The following is a 26,318-nucleotide window of genomic DNA, read 5'->3' on the forward strand; positions in this document are numbered from 1 at the left end:
AGGGATGGTCAACAGTGTAATTATAAATGTAATTACAACAATTAATTACAGATGTATTTACATGCAGGTATTTAATCACACATGAGTACAATGTTAAAACGTGTATTTACACAATAAATACACTGTGACAAAAGAAAGTACATATAGGTTAAGGCCACTTAATATGAAGTGGGACCATTAAAACATTATACAACCAAGAGCATGTGGCCAGAACATGAAAGAGGCATTTAATGAACACATTGAGCATTTCACCCAAAGAAAAGACAATTGGAATGTGCAACAAGGCATTTGTAGCTCCACCGATGCCACATTCCTTTGCCAATTTCAGATTATGTATTATTTTAGTCATCACAATGACACACTGACACGTTGTAACGGTTGGTCCTGCCCACTTGTAGCTTAATTTGCAGAATTCCGAAACCTACGGGTGATATCAAAGACATTGCATCCATATTTTTTATTCAGTCTATAATTTTAACATGCAAAAAATATATGCATGTTACATACAGATTCTGTCGAATTCCAAATTCTTATTCTTCTGAGTAATTTTCAGAGGTGGTCTCAGTCATATGAATCACAGTGACAGGTGTGTTTATCTCAGAAGGCTCAATGTGGCTACAATTAACCATCTAACCCCACATAGCCAGTCTCTTAGCCTCTATTAACATGAACTGCTCTCTCAAGCCTGGCCAGAGAGAGAAGCCTTTAGCATTCATACCGGATCAGCTCTGCATGTTCTCTGAAATAGAAGAGTTTTGGCTGGTGAAGGTGGCCCTTGATAAGCACACGGGGGACAGAGGACGTGTTGCCTTTACATGAGCAATAGTACATCATAAATAAAACATAATGTGGCCTTCCAATCGAGGCAAGTATCACACGAACACACACAAACAGCATTTTGGACTAGGGAATAGTCCGGCTATATTGCGAGGTCAAGATGACCTTATGTTTTTTTCTCCTCTGGCTGTAAACCTGAGGGACAGATTAAGACATTCAAGTAAAAACTTGACCCTCTTTGATGTATAATAGACTCTTTTTACTGCTTAATCCTGCAAAGTCTGACATTAGAGTCAGAAAAATCTATTTATTTTTTAATCAACCTACTGAACTTTTAGACAGGCGGTTCATGACTTTCTGACTCAAAAACACCCAAATGTTAATATATAATCTAACAATTTTAAATGAACCATTTTTTTCTCATGCTGATAATACTGATAATCATGTTTTACTAAAAGTTTTGGAAACTAAATGTCATTGTGACAATAGTAGGACTACACTCCCCGGCCACTTTATTAGGTACACCTTACTAGCACCGGGTTGGACCCCCTTTTTCCTTCAGAACTGCCTTAATCCTTCGTTACATAGATTCAACAAGGTACTGAAAACATTCCTCAGATTTTGGTCCAAATTGACATGATAGTATCACGCAGTTGCTGCAGATTTGTCAGCTGCACATCCATGATGCAAATCTCCCACTTTACAACACCCAAAGGTGCTCTATTGGATTGAGTCTGGTGACTGTGGAGGCCATTTGAGTATAGTGTATTGCATTGTTATGTTTAAGAAACCGGCCTAAGATGATTCAAACTTTATTACATGGCTCATTATCTTGCTGGAAGAAGCCATCAGAAGATGGGTACATTGTGGTCATAAAGGGATGGACATGTTCAGCAACAATACTCAGGTAGGCTGTGGTGTTGACACGATGCTCAATTATTACTAATGGGCTCTGTGTCAAGAAAATATCCCCCACACCATTACACCACAAGCAGCAGCCTGAACTGCCAACAAGGCAGGATGGATCCATGTTTTCATGTTGTTGATGCCAAATTCTGAACCTACCATCCGAATATCGCATCAGAAATTGAGATTCCTCAGACCAGGCAACGTTTTTCCAATTTTCTATTGTCCAATTTTGGTGAGCTTGTGCGAATTGTAACCTCAGTTTCCTGTTCTTAGCTGACAGGAGTGGCACCCGGTGTTGACTTCTAATGTTGTAGCCCATCCGCCTCAAGGTTCAATGTGTTGTGCTTTCAGAGATGCTCGTCTGCAGACCTCAGTTGTAACGAATGCTTATTTGGGTTACTGTTACCTTTCTATCAGCTCAAAGCAGTCTGGCCATTCTCCTCTGACCTCTGACATCAACAAGATATTTGTCCCCACAGAACTGCAGCTCACTGGATATGTTTTTTTTTGTTTGTTTTTTCTGACCATTCTCTGGGGGCTATTCCAGAAAGCAGGTTATGTGACATACCCGGGTAAGTTTGAGAGTAAGTAGGTGGATAACCTCAACTTTGGTTCCAAAATCGGAGGTAACTTCTGGGTATGTTAAGTAGCCATAGCAACTTACTCTATGAAGATAACCTGCTCCGGAGCAGGTTATGTTCAGAGAGTAAGTTGCTATGTTTCAGAGTTTGTCTGTTTCAGAGAGTTTACTGAGCATTGCGTGCTCTTTTGATGAGAATATTTATGGATGTGGACACACAGATACAAGTTTTTTCGTTGTGAGAGGGTTATAAGTGCATAGTTTTTTTCATAACCAAATTCATAATGTTAATGTATTTAACAAACCTTTTTGAAATCAAATGTGACAAACCGCGGGTCTGCGCTTACCATAAAAAACATTTAGTGCAGCTCTTTGTATTCGCGTCAGGGCATTTTAGGCAACTGTACAATGTGGCAGCATGACCACCTGTACAGTATGCCTGGCATTGAACTGTTTTTTACACTTTTGTACAGTTCCTTGGTCATACATTACTCCGTATCATTACACAGATGATTCAGAGCACGGGAATAGCGTAGTGGACAGTGCGTCAATAAAGAACAACAGAGCGCACAACGGAGCGAGTTCGAATCTCACTAACAGATCTTGGGTTTTTTCTCTCCTTCTGCACCCTCACATTTTTCTGTATAATATTATAAGTGGCAGCTTTGTCTTTTGTAGGAAAATATATCTTTAATTTAAGATGTAGGACGTCGTTCTTATATAAACATTCACGCACACACACCTACATTTTTTTAATATAATATTTTTTCAGGGTTTCTAAATGCTATTGTGTGCATTAATTGCAGCCGATTTTAAAGCTCCATCAGTCACTAAAGGACACTGATAATATAAAATTTGTCCAAAGTATAAGTGTGCAGGTACAACTTAATTTTCTATCCTTAATCTTTTGGTGTTTCAACTATTAAACTTATTACTGCTTCCACTTACCAGCTCATCACACACCCCACCTCATCACTAGGCTAAATGGCTGATTTTCAGGAAGTAATGATTCAAGTGTATAACACAAATATAGTAAAAAAAAAAAAAAAACTATAAAGCAAATGTTGCTTAACACAATGTTTATTTTTATTATATTTGTATTATAAATTACTGGGCACTACATTGTTACTTGCTGGAGGACAAAAGATACCCTTTTCTGCCTTATACGATGACACGTACCTGCAGCCTGACCCAGAGGAAATCTCAGTGACCCAAGCAGACAAAACAGATGGAAGAGTGCTAAAAATATATAATTAGTCAAAAAACTATGTTTAATCAAATAGTTTGGTCTATTCATTTCTTCATTTCCTGAAATAAAATGAATGATTTTGTACACTGCTTTATACACACACCTTTCAACGTGTAACATATTTTTCATAGACATTTCTCACCTTAAGTTGATGCTCATGTGACTTTATCTTTGAAGATGGACCTTATACAGCTACTTTAGAATTTAAATATGTAGATAAAAGATTTTGTGATCCAAGAGTAATATTCAAATATGGAAAAGTGCAGAAAATTCTTACACTGCTTGTTAGTTGAGGCAGAAGGAACTTCGTCTGCATGCAAAATAAAAAGAACCTAAAGCTATCTGACAACAATCACTTACAACAGTGACAGAGTGTGTGGTTTAAGTGAAAAACTCAACCACTGAAAAGCCTTTATTATAGGACACAGCAGTTAGACAGGCCTCTTTCTATTAGCTGCATGTCAGAAAGAATATTCTAGAGTGTTAAATAAAGAGCTCCAGTAATTAAATATTACCTTTTATGATAATGTTTCTGTGTTTAATGACTTTGGACAGAGTTCTAGCTCCAGAAAGATTACAATTTCTATAAGCCTTATTAGTCAATACACATATTGTGGCCTTAAGAAATGAATGGCAAGAAAAATAAATGCATGAATGGTTACACAACATACTCAAAAAGGATGTTAAAGAGTAGTTTAATTTATCATTACAATAAAATGGAGGGTGGCATGTGTAATTTAATGAACTAATAAATTTTCTTATTATTTATTTTTTATTTTCTTATCTATTTCTTATTCTTTATTTCTTTCCTTCGTTGAAGCAGATGTGTAATCTCTGTGTTTAAAACCTTCAGCTTCGCCTCTGTAAAGTGCGTTGCCCTTTTTTTCTCACCGTGACTTTCTATGGTGACTCGTGTATTCGGCGATCTACTGAAAATGCCTTCAGGTGTGTGCCGTGCACGCGCATTAACCCGCGGTTATCTTAAGGAGGTTGATTTAACTAACTCTTGTCACCTGTTTTGGAACCAACATACTCGCGGTAAGCAGGTTTTGGGTAAATCAACCGAGAGTTTAGGTTTTAGCAGATGGTAAGTTAACCCAGCTTTCTGGAATACCCCCCTGTAAACGCTAGAGATGGTTGTGCGTGAAAATCCGAGTAGATCAGCAGTTTCTGAAATACTCAGACCATCCATGCTATTCAAAGTCACTTAAATCACCTTTCTTTCCCATTCTGATGCTCAGTTTTAACTGTAGCAGATTGTCTTGACCATGTCTACATGCTCAAATGCCTTGAGTTTCTGCCATGTGTTTGGCTGATTAGAAATTTGTGTTGACAAGCAGTTGGACAGGTGTACCTAATAAAGTGGCCGGTGAGATATATACAGTGAGTGCAGAAAGCATTCAAACCTCCTTAAATTTTCACTCTTTGTCATATTGCAGCCATTAGCTAAAATCATTTGTTCATTGTTTTTTTTTTTAAATAATGTAAACACAAACCTCCACATTCACAACACAGAATTGTTGACATTTTTGCTGATTTGTTAAAAAAAAAAAAAAATAATAATATATATATATATATATATATATATATATATATATATATATATATATATATATATATATATATATATATATATATATATATATATATATGCATGTTCCTAAGTATTCAGACCATTTACTTAGTATTTAGTAAAAGCACTCTTTTGATCTAATGCAGCCTTCAGTATTTTTGGGAAAGATAGAAAAAGTTTGTCACACCTGGATTTGGGGATCCTCTGCGATTTCCTTTTTGCTGATCCTCTCCAGTTCTGTCAGGTTGGATGGTAAACATTGATGGCCAGCCATTTTAGGTCTCTCAAGACATGCTCAATTGGGTTTAATTCAGGGCTGTGGCTGGGCCATTCAAAAACAGTCACAGAGTTTTTGTTTAGCCACTCCTTTGTTGTTTTACTCTTTTCAATATGGGGTGCTGTGGGTACATTAATGAGGGAAAAAAATGAACTTATCATTTTATAGAAATGGTTGCAATATAACAAAGAGTGAAAAATGTAAGGGTATAAAATTGTAATACTTTCTGAACGTACCCTTTGTTTGTTGACATTAAAAGACTCTATTCATGGATTACAATACAGCCCCAAAACACTATTTAATTGCCATTTGAAATTGCTATACTTTGCCATTGTACTTTAAACCTCAAGGTTTGAAAACTATAAATAAATTAATTAATGTTTAATGCATTTTAAATAAGTACAGGTCAGAAAAAAGAATATTATGCTATTGAATTGTTGCGAGGGAAGACAATAAATAAAGAAGTTGTACATAAATAAGAAGGCTATGCAACAAATACATAAATAAAAATTATATTATCCCATGTGATATTGCAAGCCACTCGGTTATATTCATAAAACACTTGCTGTTGCATATCAAGCTGGATATTTATAGCCCAGACAACTGTAAATTCCTCAGAAAAAAATAAAACCAGTTTGTCAGCTCATAGTGTCTTGCATGAAATGCCTGTATCTTTGGTCTCCTCTAGCCTTTGATAAGAGGATCAGGTTTACCTTGCTCTGACTGTGTGTGAAGTGTTTAATGGCTTGCAAAAGCTCCCTTGCTGTTATTTACAGCCAAAGCTGCCTGTCTCCATCTGAGCCGCCGGTTCCAGCCATCGCCTCTCGCTGTCACTGTAAATACTGCTCGCCAACGAAATGATACTGCCATTTGCATTGCCAACCACACGCTTGCAGATTGCTGTCACTTTAAAATGATTCAGGTGGAATTTATCGGCAACATTGACCTCTTTTTTTGTGCTGTTGCTTTAAATTGTGCTGCAGGAGTGTCTTTCTGATATGAACTATGTTAAATTCTATGGTAAAAAAAATGAAAGAATAGCATGATGAGTGGGACCTGAAAAAAAATACATAAATGTACATGATTTATTTGCATTTATTTATTTATTTATTCAGATTATGATTTATTCATATTACGATTTATTCATATCGTTTCTGTGTGGAGTTTGCATTTTTTCGCTGTGTTGGCGTGGGTTTCCTCTGGGTGCTCCCGCATCCCCCACAAGTCCAAAGACATTGTCTGTTGGGTATGTGGGTGAATGAGTGTGTATGGATGTTTCCCATGTATGGGTTGCAGCTGGAAGGGCATCTGCTGAGTAAAACATGTGCTGGATAAGTTGGCGGTTGATTCTGCTGTACCGACCCCAGATTAATAAAGGGACTAAGCCGAAAAGAAAATGAATATGAATATATGAAGAATAATAAAAGGATTGCCATGCATTAAAATAATTTAAATGCATGACACAAAGGCAAAAAAACTGTCCGTTGTGAAGCGGAGGGTTGTTGCCTTTGCCAAGTGCACTCAAATTCTTTAATGCACGGTAAGCTGTTGAATATCCCACTTATTACACGACCATTTGCCAAGTTATAGACCAGTTAAAACTAGATTTGCTTTTTGCAGCTTAATGTTTAAACCAATTAGATCAGTTTTGACTTGGGCCCAATCCCAGTTCAGTATATTTTACCCCTAAAGGCTGGTTTATACTACTGTGTCGAGTGATCGGAGTGGCCCACGACGCATGCCTTGCGCGTAGCTTAGCATTTATACAGTACATCTGCATGCTGGGTGATGCAGTGGCGCTGTAGATAGTGCTGTCGCCTCACAGCAAGAAACGTCGCTGATTCGAGCCTTGGCTGGGTCAGTTGGCGTTTCTGTGTGGAGTTTTCTCCCCTGCGTTCATGTGGGTTTCCTCCGGGTGCTCCAGTTTCCCCCACAGTCCTAAGACATGCGGTACAGGTGAATTGGGTAGGCTAAATTGTCTGTAGTCTATGCGTGTGAATGAGTGTGTATGGATGTTTCCCAGAGATGGGTTGCGGCTGGAAGGGCATCCACTGCGTAAAAACGTGCTGGATAAGTTGGCGGTTTATTCCGCTGTGGCGACTCCGGATTAATAAAGGGACTAAGCTGAAAAGAGAATGAATAAATGAATGAATCTGCATGCTGTTAGTGTTGCTCTGCAACTTCCGAAATGTTCATTCAGAGGCAGGAACTGGTAGACATGCAAAAACAGCTAAGTTTGACATTTGTAAACAGTCACTACAACGGGTTCAAGCAGCTCTCACCCCCGCTCGCACTCCTCAGCGCTACCTGTGTTGCCAACTATTTTCAATGAAAAGGTGTTAAGCTCTGCCCGAAAAGTCGCTTAATGTTGCTAGATTACGTCATATTTCTGACGTCATATTAGATTACATATATTATTGAAGTCATCACCTCCAACCATTTCTGTTGGTTAAACAGCCTCTGGTTAATAAAGAGGCATTTATATCTGTATTACGCTTTATGTATGCATGTCATTTAACTAAATGTATTGCTGTTTAAATACAGTATATCATTATAGTTGTTTTAACGGTCACTAAAATATCTGTGATTGTGAAAATGAAAAGAATAAACGGTCAAATTAAATTGTTAATTATAAAACAAAGAAGAAGATCTGTTGGACGGTACAAGGGAAAACAGTACAGTATAGACACAGAGTCAAGTCAAGTAAAGTATAGACACAAATCTCAAGTAACACCAAAAAAAAGTTGCGGGATTTGTTTCTCATCACTTTTTAAAATATGTCACTAGAGGGGTCTGAAAAGTCTCTAAATACAGTGACAAAGCCCTTAAGTTGGCGACACTGAGTGCTACCAAGCTGACCAATCACAGAGCTTGAGCTACGCATCATTGCACCAGTAATTATATTTTTTGAGAGGTGCGCATCAGCTTCACATCCTTGGTTGCTGGTTAAAGTCTCGGCTGGGCCAGTTGTCATTTCTGTGAGAAGTTTGTGTGTTCTCCCTGTGTTCGCCTTCGCACAGTCCAAAGACATGCAGTATAGGTAAATTGGATTGACCTAAAATGGTATAGTGTATGAGTGCATGTGTGAGTGCAAGAGTGTATTGGTGTTTTCCAGTAATGGGTTGTGGCTGGAAGGGCATCCACTACGTAATATATATATGCTGGAATAGTTGCCGATTCATTCCGCTCTGGTGACCCTTGGTAAATAAGGGAGGAAGCCGGAGGAAAATTAGTATACAGTTGAAGTCAGAATTATTAGCCCCCCTTTGATTTTTTTATTTATTTTATATATATATATATATATATATATATATATATATATATATATATATATATATATATATATATATATATATATATATATATATATTCCAACCGATGTTTAACAGAGCAAATTAATTTTCACAGCATGTCTGATAATATTTTTTCTTCTGGAGAAAGTATTATTTGTTTTATTTCAGCTAAAACAAAAGTGGATTTTAATTTTTAAAAACCATTTAAGGTCAATATTACTAGCCCTTTTAAGCTATATTTTTTGATAGTCTACAGAACAAACCATCATTATACAATAACTTGCCTAATTACCCTAACCTTCCTAGTTAACCTATTTAAGCTAGTTAAGCCTTTAAATGTCACTTTAAGCTGTATAGAAGTGTCTTGAAGCATATCTAGTTAATATTATTTACTGTCATCATGGCAAAGATAAAAGAAATTTGTTATTAGGAATGAGTTTTTAAAACTATTATGTTTAGAAATGTGTTAATCTCTCTGCTAAACAAAAATTGGGGGAAAAAATAAACAGGGGGGCTAATAATTCAGGGGGCTAATAATTCTGACTTCAACTGTATACACACACACAAACGCACTCGTACTTTTTATATGTAATGCACTCATACAGCTGTATTACGTAATAAAATGGTATTCTGTGAATGTGTAAAGTTAATGGAATTATCATCTGAAACGTCACGACCATTTTTTTAAGGGATGAGGGATTTAATAAACTCAGAGTTATATTTTGATGTTATCACTGTAGTCTTTTGTGTGCTTAGTTATTATTTGCCAAAAATAAACCTGGATTTGAATCAGCTTCCTTTTCTGAAAGTCCCCGTGTGTCCATGACCATCTGTTTAGCTTTTTGCTTAGAGTGGAGGAAATGACAGCAGCTGGCAACACAAGCACAATAGGATTTTTCTGAACATGAATCGTCTCAATTAAGTAAATTCAGTGGGTGGATGCTGTTGACCTTTAAAGTTTACCTTGCATAAAAATGAGATGTCAGGCAAAGAATTGAGCCGGTTGGCTATGGGATGAAAAGCCTTTGCATGGGCCTGTAATAAATTTTATTCCTTAGCGTAAGTGCCCGCAACTTCCATTTAAACAAGGCAGGCAGGCCAGTAATGCACTTTGAACGAAAATTATGATTATGCAGCTTCAGCTAAGGCTATCAGAGTAATTCTGAGCTAATAAGTCATTTGCTCAGTGGGGAGATATTAAAGAGAACCTAATTCAGATGTTATTTGCAAGTCGAACATTTACGACCCTTTTCATCTGGTTCCTTCTCCCATGCTAAAACTTGAATAAAGAGACAGAATGTAAACATGGGATGAATCAGCACAATGTGTGATGCAGTCATGTGATGAGTAAAGCTTAAGTTAAAGAGAATGTATGTTTGTGTGTGTTACAAACTAAATAATACAAATAATAAAGTAAATCACTAAAAAGAGCAATGGGTACGTTTTTTATATTGTCACATGGTCACCACAGACGATCGAGACTTTCTCAGAAAGCACTTATTTATTAACAAAAACACACTTACAGAAACAGGATCATAGCACACAGGTATAACATAGAAGGTTGTGAATTTGAATGTTACAGCCTTTTTTTAAAATGGATTATTCATTTATTTCCTCAAAAGTCTACAGACAATACCCCATAATGACAATGTTAAAAAAAAATAATAATAATAAAATAAAATAAATTAATTGATGCAAATTTATTAAAAATAAAAAAAAATGAAAAATCACATGTACATCAGTATTTACAGCCTTTGCCATGAAGCTCTAAATTGAGCTCAGGTACATTCTGTTTCCGCTGTTCATTCTTGAGATGTTTCAGCAGCTTAACTGGAGTTTACCTGTGGTAAATTCAGTTGATTGGACATGATTTGAAAAGGCATACACCTGTCTACATAAGGTCCCTGGGTTGACAATGCATGTCATCTAAGCTGAGTGATCAGGGGAGAAGGGTGATAGTCAGAGAGGTGATCAATAACCCAATGGTCACTCTGTCTGAGCTCCAGTGTTCTTCTGTGGAGAGTGGAGAACCTTACAGAAGGACAACCATCTGTGCAGCAATCCACCTATCAGTCCTGTATGGTAGAGTGGCCAGATGGAAGCCACTCCCCACCTGGAATTTGCCAAAAGGCATTTGAAGGACTCTCAGACCATTAGAACCAAATTCTCTGGTCTGTTGAGACTAAAATTTAACTCTTTGGAGTGAATGCCAGGCGTTACGTTTGGAGAAAACCAGGCACCGCTCATCACCAGGCTATTACCATCCCTACAATGAATCATGGTGGTGGCAGCATCATGAATGGCCCAGCCAGAGCCCAAATCTAAATCCTATTGAACATCTCTGGAGAGATCTGAAAATGGCTGTATACCGTCGCTTCCCATTCAACCTTATAGAGCTTGAGAGGTACTGCAAAGAGGAATATGCTAAAATTCCCAAAGACTGGTGTGCCAAGCTTGTGGCATCATTTTCAAAAAGACTTGAAGCTGTAATTGCTTAATACTGTGTTGATGCACCTTTGGCAGCAAAGGCTGTGAATACTTATGTACATGCCTAATCATGGCTTTCTTGACTGATAGTAACAGCTCTTTGGATCTCATCTTGACAGTTGACAGCAACAGATTCCAAATAAAATAGCACACTTGAAATGTATTTTGGACCTTTTTTGTGCTCATTGTTATTGAGATAATGAGGAAATAATACACCTGGCCATGGAACTGCTTAGAAGCCAATTGTCCAATTACTTTTGGACCCTTGACAAGTGGGAGGCACATCTGCAAACTGTTGTAATTCCTACAGCGTTCACCTGATTTGGAATAAATACCCTCAAATTAAAGCTGACAGTCTGCAGTTAAAGCACATCTTGTTCGTTTCATTTAAAATCTATTGTGTTGGTATAGAGCCAAACATGTAAGAAGAATTGTGTCCATGTCCCCATATTTATGGACCTAATTATATAGGACTTTGTCTATACAGTAGTCAACATTTAAAAATGGATCAAAACTTTTCATCAAATTTGTCCTAAAACTTTTCTACTACACCTTTTTTTTGTTCTTAGGACAATTTTGAAAAACTAAGTTGACAACTGTATGTGCCACTAAGGAATGCAGTTAGTAGGGGATACATGGATAACAATTGATCTGTATGGACCACAAACCCCTACCATGAGCCATTTCTAAACTTTCGCAAATGGCAAAAAAAAAAATGTGTGTCTATATTCATGGAATTCCAAATAAGTGGTTTCAAAAATAAATTTAAAATCCCCAGAAAACAGTACACAATAGAGCTTGACCCATTGCTATGGCAACTCCATGGCAAGAACCCCTTGACAATGTCAAATGACATGCATTTTACTTTGACAAAAGTTAGAAAAACTGTTCTCTCAAACTTATGCCAGAAAAAGACATTTTGCTTGTTAGGTGTTTGCTTTTTTCCTGTACTTACTGTACTAAATGAAGAGACCGAAATATTGGTGATCATTAAAGCTTTGCTAAAGCATCAGCGCTGCAGGTGGCCTTAGCCTTTTGCACAGTGACCTTGAATGTGATTTGTGAACCAAATTTTCAAAATGATCATGGGCCAAAAAAACTACCGGTGTCGCACCTGGTTTGGACTTTAAAGCAGTTTAGCAAAGCTAAAAGAAAAGAAGCTTCGCCAAATAAAGCGTCGAGTCATTTTGTTTGGAATACATTATTTTTCAACCCTGACGACCTGAAAGGGCACTCTAGAAATATAAAACCTTCCAGTGATGTTGATTGAAAAGCAGTTCAAACAAGATTGCAGATTTCTCATTCATGCTCGCACGCTTTCATTTCTGCTATTTTAAATGGTCTTTTTTCAAAGCAGAAGAGCTCTATGGAAAGCATCTCCTCAAATATGCTGTTTTGATTGAGGCATGAGAGAGAGAAAGAGAGGGAGAGAGAGATCCGTATTTTTTTGCTTTACTCCTCTGGGCCACGAGGGAAATAATTTACAGTTAGTTGTGCAACATCCCTGCAGCAATTCTATCCAAAATAATGAATTGATTTTTCTTGGAAAGCAATTGTGAAGCCAATGTGCTCTTTAATTGGCTTCAGCTTTTGAGATGTAATTGAAAGCATAGATTTATTTGCATGTGTCATCTAACAGGGAAACTTTTAAATTGGTAAGCTCAGGAAAAGAGTATTTTAAAAGTTAATCCATTACAGTGGAGTACTATAACAGGCATAGCCCAGGAGGTTTTATTCAAAGTGAACCGAGAGCCTCAATCTCATTTGAAGTTTGTCACAAAAGACACAACATTTGCTTCATTTTCTCCCAGCTTCATGCATTCTTCTCTTTTAATTTCTGATTGTCCATTTTCTGATTTAAATGCTTCATCTATTGAAATATTCCTGCGTTCAATGGTATATCTTGTGGAATTATTGAAGATGCTCTTGCTATTTATTTCATAGTTAGTCATTAAGCTCATTTATTCTCATTCTTGTCCTTGACAACAGCACACAAGACACAATTAACTGAAAAATGAAGGTCGCGACACTGTTACAGTGGTTTCACTTGTCTGTGTATTGATTTATGCACTGCAAAAAGGCTTTTCTTATTTTTCTTTGTCTCGTTCTAGTTCATATATCTAAAATCATTTTTTAGGCGACTAAAAATATTGTTTTGTTTTCAGAACTAAGTGAAGTTTCATTTTAAACTAATTTCGAGAGGAGCACATGCTCAGTAATGACTCTGCTGGCCTACATTAGCTAATCATGATCCTCCAATCAAAGGATCCCAAGTCACCATATATATATATATATATATATATATATATATATATATATATATATATATATATATATATATATATATATATATATACATATATATAGGAACGATGGCCTAGTGACTGGCACTATTGCCTAAAAACAAGAATACCAATGGCGTTGGGTTCCCACTGGACCATCTGGCATTTCTGTGTGGAGTTTGCATGTTCTCCCCGTTTCCGCGTGGGTTTCCCCTTAATTCCCTGGTTTTCTCCCACCATCCAAAAATGCTCTATATTGTAGATAAAATAAACCTAAATCTTTTTTTCTAATGTCTTACTCTTAAGAAGTTCACCTTGGCCTCAGCAGCGGGGAAGTTTGAGATTTACCTGAGCTCAATTTCCCCTCATCCTGTGGAATGGGGGGAGCCCTGAGCTTGAGGATCCCAGCATACCAAACAAGCTATGTTTAAATCATGAGTTAAGTGTGAACTCTTGTGTTAAGTGTGAATAAGCCAAAATTCAATTCGTTTTTTTTTTCTTAAAACAAGTAGGTAAGTAAAATTATCTTATATCAAAACAAAAGCAAGAATAGTTTTCTCACCCCACTGGAAAATTATTTAGCTTGTAAAAAATACAAATAAAAAAACATTATTTAAAAATATATATATTTTCTATTTGTCCATTGAATGCCTATTGATTTTATATTTTGTTTAAAGGCTCTAAATAAATGCTGTTACTAACTGCAATACTTTTTTTCAGTAACGAGTAACTAACAATAAAATGTGCTACATTATATATAACTATGTGTTACTATAGTTGAGAATGCTAAAGCGGTTTTCATGCAAGCAGAGGCTTTCTCAGCCATAGGACCTCTCTTCATATGGGGTGTTTGGGGCTGGGGTGGGACACATAATCAACCAGTGATGATGTCGGTGAACGTGGCGTAACTAAGAACGTGATGATTGGCTTAGAGCACATTTCCATTGTTTGCCAATCAGAGGCAGAGTAGGGCAGATTTTCACACAAGCACATGCAAAGTCAGTCTCACACACCAATGACCAAGTTCAAAGGTTGCTTTTGCAAACTTGAAATATAAGCACTGCTTTTACTTTGTTGAGGTAAAAGGCAGGAATTTTTTTATGTATTGTGCAGCTTATGCCCAGCAAACAAAAAAAAAGTGTCTCTCTGGGTTAGTGACAAGTAATTTTTATCTAATGAAACACATAACGTCATGACATGCCACCACAAAATTAGTGGCTACACAGGTGATAACATGAGCTCTGCTACCAAATGAGGAGACGAAGCCACGACGTCAAAGCAAATAAAACCTAATATTCTTCCCCTCAAACACTAATAACTAAACAATTGATCAAAATAATATTTTCATGATCACCAGCGCTCCAGTGGCTGCAGATCACTGATAAACACAAAGATCACTTAGAACTATAAACCCGCCATTACATGGACTACAAGTTCCAGTCATGCACCTCTCACATGCACCTGTTCCAGATTCCGCTGATTGCATTCACTCATAGCCGGAGATTATGGACTGATTACAAGGACTATATACACAAACACTCACACTTCATTGCTGAGTCTTGTTAACAGTTTTGTTAACATTAGGACGTGTTTTCCTTGCCTTGCTTTGCCGTGTTTTTGACCCTCGCCTTGTTTTTTGTTTATTTATGATCTCTGCTGCCTGCCTGTACTGACCAATCGCCTGTTTATCTGACTATGACTTTGGAGTTCCAGTGTACATTTGTTTGCCCCTGTGTTGACTGTTGCCTTTGTGACCATTCCTATTAATAAACCTGCATTTGGATTTGAACTTCGTTGTCAGCATCCACTTCACATTACAAATATCTAGATATATAGTCGAGGACATGCTGCCGTTGTCTCTCACATTATCCAACAACAACATTAAAATATTGTAGATTATTGTACAATGTTTACATTTATTTTGTAGTCATTTGACAATTTATATTTTTTTAAGTAACACAAAAGTTACTTTCCTTTTTCCGTATAATTATGTTACTCGGTTACTATTTGTGAAAAGTAACTATCAACTAGAACTAATTAATCTTTTAAAAACACTGGATTTAAGTAAGAAAAGCATTTCCCAATGTTTTCATGCACTAACTTTAATTGTTACCACAAAATGATTACAGTATTTCTCATTGCACAAAATGTGTTTATTTGATAACTTTTAAATGGCGTTTAAATGGCACAAAGTTCTTTAAAGTATGTTTAAATATTTGTCAGATGAAAATATATGTCATCATAAGGCTGTAAGGTAAATAAATTTTAAATCAAAAGTACATAATCTGAATATGACTTGATTTGTTTTTGGTTCAAAGCAAGTAATCCATGACAGCTGTGTTTAAAAAAAAACCACTAATTTCCTTATAAATAATTGTCACACTTAAACTGAATCTCATTGCATTTTATATTGCATTGGTTGTGTGGTTTAACCCCATTTGAACTCTTCCCAGCATTCAGCGAAACATGAATAATGAATGTGTTTGCATTGTTTGACTGTTTGCAAGTTTAATCCACGTTGTTATTGTTGATGGTGGAGTCACAAGTAGTAACTTCAGTTGTGTTGTGATGTCAGGACGATTTTGCCCCTCTTTTCAACAAATCATTGTCTGTTGTAACTCTTTTTGTGATTCATGCACCAAGCACAGACGTCTCTTTGTGTCATTTTAATGAATCTTGTATGTGTACTTGTTTTGTCTTGAAAATGTTTGTGATGAATCTAGGATCAGAGACCTAAAGAGGTTTTCAGGCATCAAACAAGGAATCATAAAGCTTTGAGTTCAGTTTTTTGTAATAAATCAGATTTAATTAGATTTTTATGGTGCCAAAAATAACAGCTACCATGTTTACCATGATTTACAAAAAAACACTCACTAACTTGTCATTATAAAAAATTATACATACATATTTGCAGGTAAATTTAGAACAAGAATAATTTGATTACATAACGAAAAATAACTTTAAGGGTCACAGTGAAGCTTCAAAATATGCTCTCACTTTATATTAAGTGGCCATAACTACTATGGACTTACATCACAATGTAAATACAATGTACTTGCCTTGTGTATTATGTATTGCAGAACACTTCAAGTTCTATTGAGGTGGGATATGGGTAAGATTAGGGACAGGTTTGTTGGTGTGTGTGTGTAAGTTTTAGGGTGGGTTAAAGTGTAAGGGATAGTCAAAAGTGTAATTCTAAATGTCATTACACCAATTAATTACATGCAAGTATTTAATCAACCAAAATACTACTTAGTAGTTATTTGTTGTGAAGTAGTTTAATTTAAAGTCTTTATACGTTGTCACTATCCTGATTTTACCTTTTTGTCAGCAAGATTTCAATCATTTAAGTTCTGATCAAATTGTAGTATGATCCGCTATTATTTTTTTATATTCTAATAAGTATGAATTAGAACAAGTATTTTTTTATAATGTTTTTACATCATTTATCTTGAATGACAGTGGGATTTATTTCACTAATAGTTTGACATTTTATTTCACAGAATTTATTCAGAGCAGTAAAGCAGTACATTATTTCTATTAAATATGTTTCTATGAATATAATTTAGAAAATTAATAAATCATGCAATGCATCAATTATCAAAAATAAAGTTTTTTAAGAGGGGTGGGGGGAATCTGAAACAATATGTGACCATATGTTGCTCATGTGTAGTTTTGGGAAAGTCAAAATCACCATTCGAATATTAAATAAGCATTATCTTCCAAGCAGAAATTTTGTAACTTTTTTTAAATTTATTTATTTTTAGCTCATCTTTGATCATAATAGTTCTGTAAATATAGAAACGTATACACCATAAAACCACACAGCAGTTGTATTCATCAACAAGAAAGTATTAAAAAAGCACAAATACAAGTGTATAAATAAGATAAAATATTAAATACACAAATGCATAAAATAAATAAATAAACAGTAGAAAAAAAGTTATATATAAAAAGAAAAAATAATAATTAATAATTATTATATGTGTATGCCGTAAATATATTAAAACTTGTAATTTTATTATTATTATTATTATTATTATTATTATAAATTTGCATTACCAATAACTTTTTTTGTTTAACTTTTAAGCCTTACTCAATCAACTAAAGTCATGTTATAGGTCAACACCGTTAAGTCATTAACGGAAAAATTCTGCGCTCACTGCCCGTAATGTCAACTTACATTATAGTCACTATCCTCAGCACATTCTTATTTTTGATTCTGTATAAAGTGTCCAAGAAAAACAGCGAAAATGCACCTCATTAAGTTTCAAATTATATTAACGTAAATTACATAAGAGTGCACAGCAAGTGCACTGTTGTGTTCAATTGCTCTTGCTTGTTTATTAATGCATGTGACAGCGGTGACGTAATTGTGACAGTGGAGTGTCGCTTTTTAATTCATACTTGTAATCAGGTCATGTCCATGGTGAAACTGCATTTTGTGTTTGTAAAGTACACCCATCGTAAATTTATCTGTCATATACAAATAGACAAAGAAAATGTCATAACTGTGTCTGTTCTAAACGCCGAGTTTGAAATTTTACCTTCGGAAAATTACGTGTACATAACGTTTTCCATAATGTTTTTATAATTACATAAGCGTGAATTTCAGTAAGAATGGTTAATTCAATGGTTAATGGTTAATTTCAATGGTTTGCAATCCAGGCTCCCGAATGTTCTTCATTTATAAATTTCAGATTTCTTGATACACTAAAAAAATTATGTCTGTAAAACTGTTAAAAACTATTTAAATGTGTTGAATTTAAACAAACAAATTAAACATAGTAATGGTCAACTTAATTTTTTTGTTTAACTTCAGCCCAAACAAATTGTTTACAACTACTGAACTTAAAAAATTAAGTAAAACCAAGGAATCATCTTTGAATATATTTTTTTTTCAGTTTACGTTTTTAAAACCACTGTGGACTTTCAATTGCTTGAACATTTTCATCCAAGATAGAGAAGCTTGTGGCTTTAGAATCTAACAGAGGAACCATTTTTACACTTTATTAGCCAGTCTAGCACTAACTCCAGGGCTTTTCCTGAACATTCAGATTTGTATGCAGCGGTGAACTTCTGCTAACCTCCTGACTCATGCTCTCTCTTTTATCCTCTCCCGTTTTTTTCTTCCATATCCAGGACACAGAGATCATCAACACGGCGGTTCTCACTGGCCGAACTGTGGCCATCCCTGTCAAGGTGGTTTCTATTGAGTTAAATGGAGCAGTCACCGATGTTTCATCCTCTGTGCAGTGCAAGTCATTCAACGAGGACATCGTCAAGGTACGTCACATCCACACTGAGAGCTTTAGCAATGTAGGACTTCCTCTGCTATTCTTCTAATCAATCGCAGACAACTTAAGAGACCATAAAACGGCCATCAAAACCTCATTTAAGCGATGTTTATATATGCTCCTGTGGCCAGTGCTTCCCCTCGAGGGATCGATGCCTTTTCAGTGTCTGACAGTACATCGGAAGTGTTGAGCGCTCTGAAGAACAGCGTCTCATACTGAACTGAAGCAGAGGCCACAAACTTGACCTGCGTTTGATGCTTTTGAATGAAGAGTTTCATGGAAATCTTTTGTTTTATGAACTGTAATGATGTATCTTGAGGATTAGCTGCAAATAGAGTCAGGGTGATTCAATGAAAATGGAAATGTATTAATCATTTACTCAATCCAAAGAGCTTTTTATGCTTATGTGCTGTTTTTGTTTGGTATTTCGTTCCTGTGGAAATAGCCAGAAAGAATAGTATGAGTCAACATTTTTATATTTAAAAATGATCATATTTTTATTTTATTTCAAAAATGATTTGAATATTAAATATCATCTTCCAAGAAAAAACAATATTTTAGATTTGTTTATTTGGTTTACCTTGGAACAGACAGAAAATAATAGCTCTGTAAATACAATATTACTACACTGTAAAACTCAATTAGTTAAGGTAACTCAAACCATTTAAGTTCAAAAACTAATCCTAAAGAGTACTGTAAACTTAATCGATTTGAGTAAACAAAATAATTTGAGCATAATAAAACCACATAAATGAAGAAAACTCAAACCAACTGAGTACTGTAAAACCCAATAAGTTAAGGCAACTCAAACCGTTTGAGGAAACCGATTGCTACCAACAATTTTAGTTAAACCTAATCTATATGAGTACTGTGAACTTGTTGACAAGACAACTCCATTGAGGTTGAAGTAATGAGGTATTTAATTAACTCATCACCTTCAACACGGAGTTAAGCTCTTTTCCAATGAGTAGAAATAACTACACTCATTTCATTAGATAAAGTTGACTGTTGGGTTTTACAGTGTAAAATAGAAGTGAATACACACACAAACAATATGAAACCACACACTAGTTAATTTCACCAAACAAGAAAAGTATCAAGAAAAGCACAAATAAATAATAAATAAGTATAAAAATATTAAGGTAAAATATTAAATTTATCCATGAATCATAACATAAAATAAATTGTAAAATAAACAATCGTAAATGTATATGATTGAAGGGTGAATCAATGAAAATAAGTGGAAATTAACTTATTTATTCACTCCAAAGGATTTTCATACTTATGTGCTGTTTTTGTTTGGTCTTTTTTCTGTGAAAGATAGTCTTTTTAATAGCTTTTAATGCAGCTTTTTTCACTAGATTATTAAATCATTTAGATTTGAGATGTAACGATGAAGACAACTCATGATTTGATACACATTACTGATCTCACGATACCATTTTTTACTTTTCTTTCTTTTTCAAATGCTGCACATTTCTTTTATAAAAATGTTTTTTATTATTAAAAACAAAAATTCAATAATGCAAATTCTAAATTAAATATTAAAATATTAAAATTAAATATGTTTTTCTAATTTAATTAAATCATAAGACTTTGTCTTTGGTTTTCTTAGGTTGGAGTTTTTCTCCCATGTTTTTTGGCGCAGACTGAGTTTTCTCATTCACAATGTCTGCTGCTGTTTTTAAAAAATTAAAAAAATTATGTTTGTGTGTGTGTGTGTGTGTGTGTGTGTGTGTGTGTGTGCGTGTGTGTGCGTGTGTGTGCGTGTGCGTGCGTGTGCTTGTGTGTGTGTCAAAATTATAAGCCTTCCTGTGAATTTTTTTTTTTTTTTTCAACACATAATAGTTTGTATAAATATTTTCTAATAGCTAATTTATTTGGCTATCACAATAATGACAGTATCTAATATTTGCCTATTATTTTGTGAGATATTAGGATTCAACTTAAAGGGCAATTCAATTGTCCAAAGTCATTGGACAGTAGTGTTTTTTTTTTCTGTAGCCAATGTAAAAAAATAATAATAGTATATATTTTTTTTTCTTTAAAAGGGCTAATAATATTGACCATAAAATAACTTTAAAAATGTTTGAAACTTACAATTTTCCTTCTCCAGAAGAAAAAAAAATATAAAAATTGTCTTGCTCTGGTAAACATAATTTAGGAACATCTGAAAAAGAATAAAATCTTCACAGGAGGGCTAGAAAAAAAAAAAATTCAAATTTATTAAGTGTTCAAATCCCAACCAACTTCAATCATAATCAATTTTAAACAATTCACGGTAAATCCTGATTATTAATCATGATGTCGGGGTACAGGGTGAGGTAAAGGAAACGAATACTCAAATGCAACAGAATGGGTTTTTAATTAATAATAAAATAAAACAAAGGGTAACAAAAACAACCCAAAGGGGAAAAAAATAACTAAAAGACAAAACATAAACTTGACTTGGCTGGCAGGACAGGACAGGAAGGATCAAGAAAAGGCAATACAATGAAGAGCTACATATGACGTGCAGTATATGATGAACTGTGAGATTACCGCAGACAAGAGGGAGCTATAAAGGAGGAATAGCTAATCAACAGTGTCTGGACTGGACTCCATAAAAACAAGAATTAACAAGACCGAAGTGGCAGGATCCTGACACATGACTCCAATTCAAGGCAAAAAGTAATCTAAAAAGTTTCTTATAAAGGATGAAGAACCATTTACAGTATATTTGCACTAGTTGTGTAATAAAAACCCATATGATAGCTGTCAAGAAGAGACCCAAATTTAAATCTTTATTCATATACAATGAATGAGCTATTTAAAGCTATTTAGGGGGGTGTAGCTTACTGGTTCTCAATCATAAAACTCAAAGCTTACTGTATATATTTGATTTAATGCATTTCCCCCTCTTCTCTATTTGCACAAGAAGCAGTTGGTCCCACCTGAGGGTTTGCAAATATAGGCCAAAAACATTTAGCAGCGTCCTTTGCTCAAGGAAACAATAATTTCGTCAGTCTCCTCCATCTGCTCGATGGCACGACAGCATTCAGAAGTAGAAATCCAATTCGACTATAAACCACGACCAAAAATATGGAGAAATAATAAATGCGCCTCGCAGTGTCGTCTGTCCGCCAAGATTGAGATCCATAAGTCATCCGAGACGGGCCGTGAGGGCATTCGTTGTTTATCCGTTTTAAGATTCAGAATAGCTGTGTGCGCCACGGTGCTTTGGCCGAGCATTAGCTCTGGTGTTATTGAGTGGGTTTTTCTCGGCCGCCTGGGCCATTGAACTTTGGAGGCTAATTCAAGATGAGCCCTTCAAGCTGAGACAACATGAGTCCTGACAGTTCAATATAACGCTCTGTGCAGTGACGAAAAAAAGCGTCATGCAGAAGGCAAAGGTTACAGGGTGCAATAAGATCTTTTCTGGCTGATCTTATTCAAAAAGCACAGGTTTTCATTGTAAACTTTGCTTTATTCGCCTAGAGCTGATGCTTTTACTTCTGGGTAGGGATGCCGGAACAGATGGGTACATGCATTCCTTTAAGAATGACATTATATGGCGCTTGCATGGAAATGACTTTTAATATCATGCTCGCCGCAGGTTCTATATATGCAGGCTCCTAATAAAGCGCTCGCATAAGAGCAGCGAGGTGTATCTTTGGATATTTGTGCACATGTTTGGAGGGTATGTTTATTTGTGTGTGTGTTCGTGAGAGAGTAATGAATGTCTATATTGTTCTGTGTATAATGTGGGAGTGCTGAATGATGAGACCCTGTGGGGCTTTTTTGTGTTTGAGAGCAGGAAGCTGTGAACAGTCTGTCCCATCTGATCTCAAAGCTCTGATAGGCACATTGGCCATCTGAGAACACACGTTTCCATTCCATTCCGCCGCTCAGCCGGACTGCACACATTCCCAACACAATAAACATACAAATTTAGACATGAATCATCACGTATGGAAGACTCTGAAGCCTTAATTAGATGAGTCATATACCTTGATTCCGGTATACGTGCAGTCAGTGACTGAATAATGTAAGCCCTATATAATAACAGTAGATGTTATTGTATTATCTTCTGCCTTTAAATATATTTTTAATTGATAGTTCCACTGCCGGATGCGTCCCTGTTATAAATTCTGACTGAGGCAGATCATTTAACTGTACCTTTAATTGTTTATTAATAATAGAAACTAAGAATTATTGGAAATTGTACATTTAGACATCACAGCATTTTGAGATTGGCTAAATATTACATTTAATAGTGTTATTTAAGTATCTCTGATTTATTTTGATGCAAATTCATATGGAAATTAAATATAATTAATTATAACATAATTTTACTTTGAGATGCTTTTAAAATTCTGTTTGATACAGATAAATTGATCATTTACACGCACACACAACTTGTAAATACATATAATATTATAAATATTATATAATAGAATTATATAAAATATAATGTCAATTGTCCAATTACTTTTGGTCCCTTAACAAGTTGGAGGCACATATGCAAACTGTTGTAATTCCTACACCTTATTTGGATGTAAATACTCTCAAATTAAAGCTAACAGTCTGCATTTAAAGCACATTGTTCGTTTCATTTAAATATACACAAGTAACTGAAAAACTACACATATACACATACACAGTGATTATGTAAAGTTCATAGTTTTTCAAATTTAAGTTCATATTTTTCCCTCATTTATGTACACACAGCACCCCATATTGACTGAAATACACAGAATTTGTTGAATTTTTTCCAGATTTATTAAAACAAGAAAACTAAAATATTACATGGTGCTAGGTATATTTAGACCCTTTGCTCACTATTTAGTAGAAGCACACTATTGTTCTAATACAGCCATGAGTCTTTTTAGGAAAAATGCAACAAGTTTTTTTACACCTGGATTTGGGGATCCTCTGCCGTTCCATCTTGCAGATCCTCTCCAATTCTGTCTGTTTGGATGGTAAATTGTGTTTAACTCAGGCTGGGCTGATTCAAGAAGAAGATTTAAGCTGTGTGTTTAGGGTCATTGTTGGAAGGTAAACCTTCGGCCCAGTCTGAGTAACAAAGCATATTTTAAAGATCATAGACACTGTTGTTCATTTTTCAAAATGACCAACCCAATCTAGCATCACAAACTAGTTTGCATACAAGCAGAGTGAATGTTAATTAAGTACAAGCAATCAACTAACAACAGAGATGCAAAAAAGGGTAATCAATGCCTTTATCTGTAAATTCTAAATCTGTAATAATGACTGATGTAAAAAAAATATAATAATAAATAAATACATTTAAAAAAAATAATAATAATAATAAATAATAAAATGGTATATTGTGCCCAGTTAAGCTCCATTTTTTCACTTTCATGGTGGCTACATTCCCAATATAGCTCCTTCCCAATATGGCCCCTTGTACATTTTTGCTTAAATGCAAAGTATGTACAGTTAAAATCAAAATTATTAGCCCTCCTGTGTATTTTTTAATTTTTCCAAAATAATGTTTAACAGAACCAAGATTTTTTTTACAGTATTTCTTATGATATTTTTCTTCTGGAGAAAGTCATATATGTTTTATTTTGGCTAGAATAAAAGCAGTTTTTAAATTTCTTAAAGAACATTTAAGAGGTCAATATTAGCCCACTTTTTATAGATTGTTTACAGAACAAACCATCATTGTACAATGAATTGCCTAATTATCTTAACCTGCCTTACTAACTTAATTAATCTAGTTAAGCCTTTAATTGTCACTTTAAGCTGATTACCAATATCTTGAAAAATGTCTAGTAAAATGTTATGTGCTGTCATCATGGCAAAGATAAAATGAGACATGCATTAATAAAACTTATGTTTAGAGCTGTTTAAAAATCTTATTTTCATTTAACAGAAATTGGAGGGAAATATATATATATATATATATATATATATATATATATATATATATATATATATATATATATATATATATATATAAGTAATTCTGACTTCAACTGTAAGTTGTTGTTTTTTTACATTCAGATATTCAAAAACCACTAAAACAATGTTATTTAATTTCGTGCTGCGTTGTGCTCGTCTTTTCAATGCTCTCACTCTGCTTCGCAAATCCACCAGAGGCCGCTGTTGACTGACTGAATGACTGACCGATCGACCCTCTACCTTCCCTAAACCCAACCAAAAGTTGTTGTTTTTTTTTTACAAGCACAGATTGACCCGCCCACCCACTTCCCTAAAGCCAACCGACAGTTTACAAAAGCAATCCCGAAAAAGAAATGCCCTCACCTGATTTTTACACGTTTTCAGATTTTATTACATTCTCACCCTGTTAGTTACTTCTTTATTTTATTATTATTTTTGGCTTCAGTTTTTGTCTCACCCTCTTTCTGTAACCATTCTTTACCGGACTCGAACCTCGTCGTCATGGTCAATTCCTTTCTGCGTATCAAGTCCATTGACATACATAGCGAGCTAACTGGTAACAGCCGTCCATACGGAGGTAAGCGGTCAGCTAGTTAGCGAGAACAGGAACGGTGTCATACCACCCCATAGCATTTGTTTTGAAGTATAAATGCAGCCATACGTTTATCTGACTACATAATTCGTGATCTCCAGAAATGTATATGGGGCTACGTTGTTAGTATAACCCTGTGTTGAAAACATGAGTTCTACAAGAGTCTCCTAGAATGTCACAAAGACAACAACTCCCATGATTCCACACTCAGTCACTGCACTCAGTCATCAAATTGCGCCTTTTTTATAAGTGTTCCCTCTATAGCAAAAAAGAAACACTGTGTCTTTAAATCTAGAAGAGCTGAGATTGTTTTGATCAATAAACATTCAGGACTAGATTTCTTTGGATTTGAAGTGAGAAACAGTTCTATTTCTGTATAGAAACTAGCTGTCACATTAAATCGAAATCATCCTCTTCTGCTTTGAGCTGTAGGCAGCATGTTCATCTTTAACCATGTATAGTCGGCCTTCACATGATACCATCAACACAGATAAAAGTACATCTGTTAACTGTGCGAAGGCAGCCTGGATGGTGGAGGGTTACAGAGGGCGCTTGTTGGATTAAACACAGCTGGCATGTGTGTGTGTGTGTATAGCTGGAGGCTTCTCAATGGGCGGCACTATCCTGACCTCGCCCCTGCCACTCCTCTGGAACCAAGGTGCCAAGGCAGATTAAGGACTCTATGGTACGCTGACTTCTGGCTGGCATGTAAAATGTATTTTCAAATGACCCCTGCTGGCTAGTGACAACCACAGTCCTTAACTGCTTTTGACTTAAAATTATCCATCCAAGTTTATTAGAAGCCCCAGGAGCAAGCGGGTCAAGTCTGAGCGCACGTCAACAGAAGTGGCGCAGCAGGAACACATTTACGAGACTCTAGACTCACTAGGAACCAGACAGAACATGCTCGATAATGTAGACTACAGCTGCTTTTGTTGTGTGCCACCTGCACCTTTTGTGGTTGGTGACTATTTTATATAGCTTACTGGTATTACAAATACCATTAAAGCAATTGTTAACCCCTGAATGATTACCTTATTTTGTGCAATTGTATTCTATTGATCTCTCATTCTTGATACTGTACTTTTTTTT

The 26,318-nt window shown here is 35.3% G+C and overlaps 1 protein-coding gene across 16 annotated transcripts in view; it reads left to right on the plus strand.

Moving 5' to 3' along the window:
• tmem132e (transmembrane protein 132E) overlaps positions 1–26,318 on the plus strand; it is a 1,079,249-nt gene that overhangs the window by 1,008,033 nt on the left and 44,898 nt on the right. For all 16 annotated transcript variants that reach the window (XR_015490395.1, XR_015490396.1, XR_015490397.1 and 13 more), the window contains 1 exon segment: positions 18,570–18,713. Coding sequence is in view for 13 of the 16 variants with exons in the window: in XM_087252404.1 (XP_087108530.1) it covers positions 18,570–18,713 (144 nt within the window). In the remaining 3 variants the exon portion in view is untranslated.

Source organism: Danio rerio, chromosome 5 (genome assembly GCF_052040795.2).
Source record: "Danio rerio strain M-AB ecotype USA chromosome 5, GRCz13ab, whole genome shotgun sequence".
In the NCBI taxonomy this organism is placed as follows: Eukaryota; Metazoa; Chordata; class Actinopteri; order Cypriniformes; family Danionidae; genus Danio; species Danio rerio.